General features: G+C 36.8%; 1 protein-coding gene across 1 annotated transcript; it reads right to left on the reverse strand.

Annotated features, from left to right (window-relative positions):
• Positions 1-3,874: 3,874 nt before the first annotated feature.
• Positions 3,875-9,753, reverse strand: LOC100893071 (scavenger receptor cysteine-rich domain-containing group B protein). The gene is made up of 4 exons (XM_003729565.2): positions 9,625-9,753; positions 6,331-6,642; positions 5,062-5,391; positions 3,875-4,316 (listed from the first exon to the last, which is right to left on the reverse strand). The coding sequence occupies exons 1-4, from the start codon at positions 9,719-9,721 to the stop codon at positions 3,943-3,945; spliced, it is 1,113 nt and encodes a 370-aa protein (XP_003729613.1). The 5' UTR covers positions 9,722-9,753; the 3' UTR covers positions 3,875-3,942.
• Between the last annotated feature and the right edge of the window lie 1,019 nt (positions 9,754-10,772).

Consider the following 10,772-nt stretch of genomic DNA (forward strand, 5'->3'; position numbering starts at 1 on the left):
TTTTGTTTTTTTTAATTATAAACAAATAAAAAAATATGTCCATGGCTGACCTAAAAAAGGTGACCTTATCCCCCCCCCCCCCCCTACGGAGAAAAATGTCAAATTTTCAAATTTCGAGACCAAAAAAAAGTGTCCTCTTGCCTTTTCTTTCATCTCTCACTTCCTCGTTCGATTGAATTGTACAAATTCTTCTAGCCAGATAATAGGGTATATTTATTTTGGAGTGGCGTGGATAGTAGCAGACAAGATACAAATGTTGAACAGTGTCAGTTATTTATTATGTACCTCCGTCTCCAATTTCCTAATAAGGTTCTTTACAGCTTTATCTTGGAACTTTATCTTGTATGCAGATTCCACAGAAAACCGCAAAATACTTAAATGTCTCCATACCCTTTTTTCCCCATATGACCAAAACAATCATCGAGGTATCACAATTTTGTTTTCCAAGTATAATCTGGCTTCTATATATAAAATTTGTTTCAATTTCAATTTCAATTTATTTCTCCACAAATGCAAAACATAGGGAGCTACATAGAATAAAATACATACATACAATACAATAATAAAACATCTCCAGTTGGAGCAATGTATGTTTTAAAAAGTAAAAATCAGCAAATGTTGAAGGGGCAGTCCAAAATCAAAAATGATTTGTCGAGGACTACCCCCAATAATACAAACAAATTATACAATTGTAAATATAAGGTAAAATGACGAGGTGATACCAATAACAAAAAAAAGAAGAGGGAGAAAAATATCAAAGACAGGGGGAAAAAAAGAAAAAAAAGAAGAAAGAAATAAGAAGAAAAGTACATTCTATTTTTTTTTAGCGTGATTTATCCATTGGTTGGATTAAGCATACAATTATTTATCGTCTGTATGCTCCTTAAACATGGACATAAATACATCTTAAATTGAAAATAATTGTATGAAACGCGGAGGTGGGGAGATGCATTTTTAATTAGTGGTAGCAATACTAGAATACTAAATCATTTCTTCTTTGAGTATACAAAATACATACAGCTATATGTAAATTTAATGTTATAAATCATCAGCTGCTATATGAAATTATGATTAGTATAATAAAAAAGATGACAATTTACATTTGTATTAAGAACTCTGTTCAAATGAGGCATGTATTAGAAACACGCATATTTTTATATACATCTTAATACAATCATGGTCGGTGAGATTCGTAACACACACACACACAAACACATCACGCACACGCTATCGTCGTACGTCATATTGAAGATTTTCTAGACTTGTTATACATCACTGAATACAATAAAAGTATCGATTTCTTGATTGAATTACACACGAAGCTCATGTATCGTATACCATAATCTCTCAGACTTAGACATGAGTCTATCCATTTATTCTTATAGTAACATGATCATGATTAACCAAGCCGGAACAGCATGATCAAACAAATCATGTTTATATGTCCTATGAAAAGTGAAAATGTAGCACTTTAGGCCAATAATATTTTTCAATATTGAAGATTATTGATATTGATAAGGTCTAAGAAACTAACTCTTTTTGTTGCAAGTATATATTTAAAAAGAGAGAATGCGTATTTCTGGTATTTTATATCGTCGCCCATGTTAATTTTTTTTTGTTCATCTCTTTATTCATTTTCGTGTGTTTTTCTTTGATTGTTAGCAATGAAAAATTTTAAAGATTGAGACTGCTTTGGCAGATAAAAATAATAATAATTCCAAGTCTTAAGAAATGATGAACGCAGACTCGTCATTTGAATTTATTAGATCAAGTGCATCGGTGCAGTAGGGATGCTCCAGGAATAGATCTTTTGTGCATATACCCCCCCCCCCAAAAAAAAAAAGAAAGAAAAGAAACCTGTACATTGAAGCCACCCCTCGAAAATTACTCACTCGATAAACTACAGGCTATTTTAACAAGAATCGTTTCAAGTTGTTAGACCATACAACAACAAAGTAAACCTATAACATTCTCATAGACATATATATATGCGTCATTACTTGTTTTAAATCTGTTTGACGGGATATCTTAACCTAAGAAAGGAAGATTATTGTGGTGCTCTCTGTGACGTAGAGGCGGACGACTTTCCCATCTGTTCCAATACAAAAAACGACTACAATCTAAATGCTAAAAAATGCATGACTCAGAAGTGATTTGTCTCTACACAATATGCTGTTCATAACATATTTTGAGTAGCTTCTAAAGTAAGAAGGCAGTTGGGTGAAAAACTGAAATTAATAATATTTTTGTACGCGGAAAACGAGCGAGTTATCCGCGACGACGTCACAGTGCACTGACCAAACTGCCAATTTGAAATTCATATAGACTTAGTGATGCCATATTAAATTAGATTTCAAACTTTCTTATGATCGTTCCGATTGATTTCAAACCTTCGCCATTCAGTTTATCTCATTTTCTGCTTTCATACGAATAATCCTATTACAAGGGCTGGAATAAGGCTCTTGGCTATGGATTCATGAAAGCTCGCGGCGGGAAAAAAAAATCATATCGCGGCGCACGTCCGGGTGTATCTACAATACTATTTTTGTGTAAACTTATACTGTACATAGTTTACACCTAGACAAATTGTTAATTGTTTGTGGTATGTGGTCACGCTTGGATGAGCAGGAAACATTGTTCAAGAGAGTGCACAAATCGCCTTGCGCCAAAGTGATGCCTATGTAATGTTTGAATAAAACAATTGGGTATATATTCGGTCTCTGCAAATCCAAATATAAAAATCCCTAGCAAAATTCATCATGCCACACATATCAAAACACACACAGAGTCACACTCAGTCAGTCAAAAACACACACACACACACACACACGCACACGCAAGAACACACACACACACACACTTCCGCGCACTAGCCCACTCAGATATATAAAAAATACAAGCAGCCAAGCCATTATTACGTAATTAACATTTCTGTAAAATCGCAAATTTCCCATTTAATATTTTTAATGCAATCACAATGCCATAATGTAAGTTTGGTGCAGTAACATCACAATGAATTGTTTCTCCCAAAGAACTCGGTTAGTCTGCATCTAAATGTGATATGTGAGTGTGGGTGTGTGTGTTTATGTTCCTTGTGTGTGTGTGTGTGTGTGTGTGTGACTTTGCTTCTGAAAAACCATATGCGATGCATCTCATGTGATACATTCAATTCATTCTCTCACTGCCTGGATTACATTTGGCCCGGGCGCCGCACGATAAATTGGTCTACGATTTTTCGTGCGATTTTGCCCCCATGTTCACTGAAAATCGTGCGTTTGCAGCACGATCAACGTGAGGCCTCCACGCAATGTCCATGCGGGGATTGTGCAATGCCACCTACGACATGTCTACGGGCTACGGGCTTACGATTTTTCAAATTTGTTTAACTCCCCGCGAAACAAAATGGTAGTCGCCGCGGAGCCCGTGAATCCGTACGAAAATCTCACGGCCGCCTCCTGCCTCCCCACGGAGGCCGCACAGAAAAGGGGATACGGGCAGGACACGGGCCCCGTAGACTAATCGCAGGCGAAATATAATCCAGGCATACTTTTGCGCAACGATTTTCGCAGTCTCGCGAACCATGCCTCCTGTTCATCCAAGCGTTAACACATACCACACAAACATAATGACAAACGATTCGGGATTTAACGCTCTTTCAGAACATGTATGCTAACCTTTCGTTTATAGCTGACTTTTAAAATAAATGACAGTTTTCTAAGTGTAAACTTTTGTTTTAGACTCACACGGTATATGCTCCCCACAGGCGCGTACGCAGGATTTTTTTCAAGGGGGGGGGGGTTAACATTTATAAATCGGGCCGAGAATTTCGCAACGACAAACAAAAATAACAAAGGGGGGGTAACCCCCCCCCCCTTTCCCCCCTTTGTACGAGCCTGGCTCCCCACCTCATTCCTTTATAGGGTCTAGCATAATTATGCTGTGTTAGTTTGGTTGGGGCATAGAGTCGGATTGTCCACCCTGTAAGGCGTTATATGAGGGAGGACTTGGTAGAGAGTCGGTTTCAGTTGCTGGTGGTTGCTGCGGCAATGATGGCTGAGTGGGCCCTGTTGTCATGCTATTTGAAGTGGCAGCCGCAGCGGTGTGATAAGCGACAGGATGAGAAGTAATGGTGCTGAGAGGGATCTGATTTGATTGCGTAGGTATGATAGCCGGCTTACGCTGACTGCAGGTGTAATACACAGCTATGAGAGCAGACATGGTCAGCAAGAACAAGGACACACCAACAAACGACATGATGCCCACGACAAGTGAAGACGTAGCGGGTGAAGATGTAGCGGGTGAAGATGTAGCGGGTACTGTAGCAAAAATAATAGATTAAAAATAAAAGTTAATATACACAGTGACTCAACAGTTCATACTCCCCAATTAGACTTATATTCGATATATCTGCATGTCTCTATCCTAAAAATGTCTTGCCTGAATAGAGTGCTGCTTATAGTTACTGAGAATTCTTCTTGGTTTGATATTTTACCCTATGGCTTAGAGCAAATCTGGAAAGGGTGTTCTACTCGAGAGACTGAAGAAGAAGAAGAAGAAAAAACGTCTGGAGATGGCCAAATCCCTGGGCAGAAGTGTATGATGGGTTGGGAAATGGTGGCAGCGACACAATCATGGTGATTTCCTTGATAACAAGCCCAGATCAGGGCGGAACATCAGGGCCAACGAACTGATCTGCAAGGCTAAGGTCGAAAGGCACTAGGTCTGCAGCAGACTGATCGAATTAAGGGTAGACAAATCTTTGAGAAAATATTTCCAAAGCCAATGTCCATCGTCACCTCACCGAGGTTCAGTGTGTCCTGTTCTACACAAGATTGAAACTTCCGCAATATACCAAATGCGAGGACATACATGTTACACTCAAACTAACAGACTGGAAGGATGGGTAGCCTATTCTCTGGCGAATATCCTCTGCATTTGTTTCGAACCTCTCTGAATTGCATTATACTTACTACACGTTTTTTTGTCTTGTCGGTTCGACAGGCAGATGCTTTTAATTACCGACTAAGACAACTCGCTTGCTCTGTAGTGTTTGCAACTTACCATTTTCATTGCAGTAGACTCCTGCATCTTCGCTGTGAGTACAGTCTTCAATGCCCCATCCGTCGTGACTACAGTCCGCCAATCTACTTTCATATCCCAAACAGCCGACCTCGTCAAGGTATGTTGGGTCAGATCCTCGTCCATATGTACCACCACTCCTGGCTTCACCAACATCACCTGAGTATCCAAGCTGTCGACAAACTACCCTCGCATCAGAGTCACCCCATCTGTCATCACAGACTGTCCCCCACTGGTAATTGTGGTAGATCTCAACCCGGCCTTGGTTTGGAGTGAACCCACCAACAAGTCGGACATCCCCTTCATTGATGTCTTCAACACAATTATACAAGAATGGGAAATTAACGAAGGTGAATAGTTTTCTAAATATACATGTTAACTAGCCACACCCTTACCAAGTTTTTTAATTTTTGAAGTATGTGAAAATTGATTAGTCCCGACTTTTATTTCTTGAAGATGCGACATATAAGCTAATATTTACATTTTTTCAACAAAGGCCCTTATTTAACCAGTACACTTTATTTTAATTCAAGAGTTACGAAAAACACAAAACACATCAAATTTGCGAGGAATATAAATAACTTAGTTGTTAACTAAGTTTCGTCTATTGTGCAATTACTGCATCCCCGATGTGGAAATACAGTTGGTGCAAGTCATGAAACCTTCTACTAAATGTCAAATCCCATCGTCACAGGTATATAACAGTCAAAAGAAGAATAAATCTTATTGGATAGAATTAAAAGGAAGTCATATACAAGTTATAACTGCGTAATATTTTTTATCAATGAAACATGCGGTCATTTTTTATTTGCCAAAATAAAGAAGAAAGAAAACTGCTTTCAGATAATAAAGAATATTCATTACATAATGATCCTTTTCCATGAGTCCGATTGAATGAAATGTTTCCCTGGGTGGTGAGAGATCTGTTACCAGTGTAGTACGATTACTCACACACTATTGCAAGAATAGGTAAAAGAATGAGAGGTGCAAGATTGAGATAGCTTTGGTCTATTACAATTGATCTTTTGTACAATTTTATCACTGAACAGACCCCCCAAATTTTGTAATGCATGACCATCATAACATCTGCGTAATTGTAAATTCATCATACGAATAATTGAATATACACAGTAGCCCTAAATTGCGAAACCACCGTTTTTATTTATGTAAGGAGAGTGACTAAAGGTTTTTATAGAGGGCTACTAGTAGTCTTTGTGGTAAACTACATCCCCTCAAATGTGTTTGGCTTACCACATGATACAGCTGCATCCTCGCTGTGGACACAATCGTTTAGTCCCCAGGATGAATGAGAGCAATAATCTAGACGATATTCGGTCCCGAAGCAGTGGGTCCCGTCAAGGTGGATAGGACCAGACCCAGGACTGGTAGCGGTATATCCGCGAGCGTTGGTGGTTCCGAAACCGAGCTGTCGACAGACAACTTGTGCATCGGAGGTGTCCCATGTGTCATCACAGATAGTACCCCACTGGTTGTCGTGGTAGATCTCGACCCGCCCTCGCCCATTCTGGGCTCCATCAACAAGCCGTACATCCCCCTCGAATTCTGAATTTTAAAAGCAAATCGATAAATACTACGAAAAAAGACATGAAAAGAAACCACTACAAACAACAATATTAACGGAGATCAAAGGTTCTAGTATGACAGAATTTTTTTTTTTTTTTCTCACATAAAGAAAAATGCACTACCATACTGTTGTCAAATGATTTCATTATCATTGTTATGTTGTTATCATATTACATTTTTCTTATTATTAATATATCTGTTACTCATGAATTGTGAATCTTAAATTGAATATCCATATCGTCTGCTAAACTCATGGGTGAAATCATATCGACATTGAGTAACTACGTTTGGGACCACTAAATATTGACTTGGTTACGTAAACAAACTCAAGGAGGATAAATTGGTCACAGAGTGCTTAGTCACATATGAGCACATAATCGTAGAAAAAAAGAAATTGTTGAGAAAATAAAATAAATATGCAGAACGAAACTGCTTTATGATCTATTTGCCTTGAACAAATGTTTGAGCACCGAACCAAGTACGAATTGTCCCTGGTCGCTCATGCAAGCCCTATCCATCGTAACAAAGGTGCCATGTACACGAATAGGGAGCTTTTTGTAGGAATGGTTCTTATTTGAGCTTGAAATTTATGTTATGAAATCTATAATCTTCTCTCTCTCTCTCTCTTTCTCTCTCTCTCTATCTATCTTTCTCTATTTCGCTATCTCTCTCGCTCTCAGTGAACATTTCTATAAAATACAAAATTGTAATTATTTTCTCCAAGTTAAGTCTTAAATTATTTTAAATTTGTGCGTGTTGACGGAAAAATGTCTCTCGGGGAAAATGTCATTACCGACAGAGCTAGCCTTTATTAAAAAAAAAACATGAATTAATAAATTGGTTTCATTGTCTTGTATATCCTTGAAATATATTTCTGAAATGAATATATAAATAATAATTTCCATGAAGTTTACCCGTGGGAACATTTTACGGATATGTGCCAATTTACATCCACTAATCATTCAACGAGAATGAAACATTTTCCATCGTATTACAAAATAACCCGAATTTATTCCTAAAACGCGTGTATTTGTGAGGAAGTATAAATTTACTTTTAAATTTCTTAGGATTTTATGCCTTTCCATTATTTTCTCAATTTATTTGTAGTGTTTTTGTGTGAGGATCATCAATAAAAGTGATGAATTTGTATAATAACTTGAATCACATAACTGTCATCTTTTCCAACCTTTTAACTCTCGATTTATGCACATGCTGTCTTAATTTATTTGTGGTACATTCCCTATACTATATATCCATGAAAGCATATACAGTGATTATATATACATATGTAGAGAGTGTATATATACACAAAGTTTCCAGTTGTATTTCCAGTATTCACACAACCTTCATATCGGGTCATTGCTATTTATATCAATGACACAATGCGTGGTAAGAAGCTTTTCTTGTTTGTTAAGGGACTACCAGCCGTGTACGTCATAGGATAAGGGGCTCTCGCTGTCAGCATTTCTCAATGCGCTATACATCAAAATACATGAGGTATACGGGTACTTGTATGAATGAACAGAAAATCATATATAAAAAGTGAATTTATCATTGAATACATGTTCATGAAACTTCCTTACTAAATCCTACCAAAAATTAGAATTACTTTCGTTATGCAGTAATTCACAGAATCATAAAGATACGTGAATGGTTTATTTAGTACTTTAAAAGCATGATGAAACTTTGATATGAAGAACATGATGATTGCCGTCTTTTTGCTTTTAGATGTGGAGGGTAACGAGATAAACTTCATTTATAATTTTTAGTTATTTCATGGCGGGTATCGGTCTAAATCGCTGTAAATGATTATACACTTGGAAACCTCATCATCAATAGTGTTATGCTTAGTGCATTATTGTCCAAAGAAAACATATCCCCCCTCTCTCTCTCTCTCTCTCTCTCTCTCACTTCTATACCTTGTTTCTTTCTTTTTGTTTGATTTTCGTTTATTTATCTCTCTTTCCTTTCCTTAGGTCTCTATGTTTCTTTCTCTATGTCTACCTGTCTATCGCATATATACTGTCTCAACTAATTTTTCTCGACCTTATTTCATTCTGTCATTAGCAATAAGTGAATCATTGGAAATGATGTACTATTTACTAGTTCATATAGTATTTTACGTTTCCTTCAAGTTCTTTGAAAAGCTTTGGACTATCAATACATACTCATATATGACAATGATAATAATGATAATGACAAATAGAAGAACAAGAACTATTAATATTAATAAAAGCAGACAAATATAAGAAAAGCTCGGTTCCAAAAGGTATTACATCCATTTAAAAAAAAAAATCAAAACTGATTTTGTTAAAATATTTTGAATAGCATAGTACGCATCTCCAGTAGCCACATTCACTGACATTTCTCAAAAGCTTTATTTCCATGCATACAGTGTGCAATATTTTAGATTCCAAGAAATACTACATCCAATTTCGGTTCAAAAAAGGACTACATCATTCCATAAAAATTAAAAAAAAACATAAATTCATGAAAAATATTTGTGCAGACATAGATTTTGTTTACTAGTTTCATACAGTAGTATAATTAGCCAAGGTATCATTCAAAGCTGACATTGCTAGCTTTGATAATCTTTTTTTTTAATCGTGTTTTTCTCAGAAATTTGACTATAATTGGATTTAGTTCCTTTTGGAATCAAGCTCTTTATATCTAAATACTGTCTTTTGTATTATGTAATTTATGTATTAAGCGGTGGAAGGTAAAGCCTACCGCTTTAATGCCAACAGAAATTTAAAACCATAATCCCTCATATAGTGGTAAGGCTGATTTGAAACCAGTTCGTTCTTTTTAATTTTTAATTATTTAGTATACCACTTGTACGATATCTCATGTAGTACATTGTCATGGGGTTGTATATTAAAATACATCCGTGCTCTTAATATAATACAAATGTGTATAATATAAAGATAAGAATAAGATCTAGCTAGATTTATCACTTACGGCATCGTACGTAATTTGGCCAGAACACAAAGAAGGCGCTGAATATTATCCACAGCCTCATGCCACGAGCAAGCTTCCCATCAGTATTTGACGCCATATTTGAAGTATTAAGAATGACGTTGCTCTTTTGAAAGGTTGGCTATATGTATTTATCCTAGAGCGAAACTGAACCTAGCCTGAGGAACTGGGTGCTACGTGTTTGCGTGCACGCAATACAAACATTGGGAGTATGGAATTCAGAAGGAGACAGGAAAGGAGGGAGAAGGAGAGAGAGAGAGAGTGAGAGAGAGAGAAAGAGAGCGAGAGAGAGAGAGAGAGAGAGAGAAGAGAAAGAGTGAAGGAGAGAGGAAGAGAGAAAGAGAGTTACAGAGAGAAAGATGGACAGAGAAAATAGGAATTTTCTTTGTCTGCATTATACCATTGAACCAAATTTTTATATTGAGCTCGTGTCTATCAGACCTTCTTCCTATCCCACCACATATAGTGGAGCGGAGTGGGTTGGAGTAAAGTGGAGCTTTTCGTACCCTATACACATAACCCCCTGCAAGGAAAAGAAAAAATTGCATGAGAACGTATTTCCTTTTCAAAATACTACCAACAGCAACAAAATGATAACATTATATGACACAACTGTTCTAAAATGTCGAGTCAGTTGAGATGAAAGTGGCAACCACGCGGTGCAGAATACGTCAAGAAGTTGTGATCATGTGGTGGGGAATCCACACATTTATAGCGTCACATAATTATGGTAGGCATATATCCATTATCTAGAGAAATCCAATCATAATTTAGATTTTAATTATGTATGGTCGTGCAATGAACGCGTTTCACGGATTAAATCGTAAACATTTAAGTAGGTCTCATCTAGGATAATATTTGTTTCCGTAGGTGATTTCTATATCTTTTGTCAGAAAAATTATACAGGGGTCACAACGGGTCACAGTAACTACCGAACTAATTTTGTTATTTAAAGCGAGTTTTCTCATCACTATGTGTAAAATGCTGCAGAATATCAACAAAATTTGATATTAGTATACTACAGGCCTTGTAAAACGTTTATTTCAAGTCAATCATATGTTACTACTCTATTTGTTGTTGTTGCTGCTGTTTGTTTGTTTCCTTGCTTTAATTTATGTCAAGTTTGCTCA

This window comes from Strongylocentrotus purpuratus, unplaced genomic scaffold, assembly GCF_000002235.5.
Source record: "Strongylocentrotus purpuratus isolate Spur 01 unplaced genomic scaffold, Spur_5.0 spur5_scaffold_9, whole genome shotgun sequence".
NCBI lineage: Eukaryota > Metazoa > Echinodermata > Echinoidea > Camarodonta > Strongylocentrotidae > Strongylocentrotus > Strongylocentrotus purpuratus.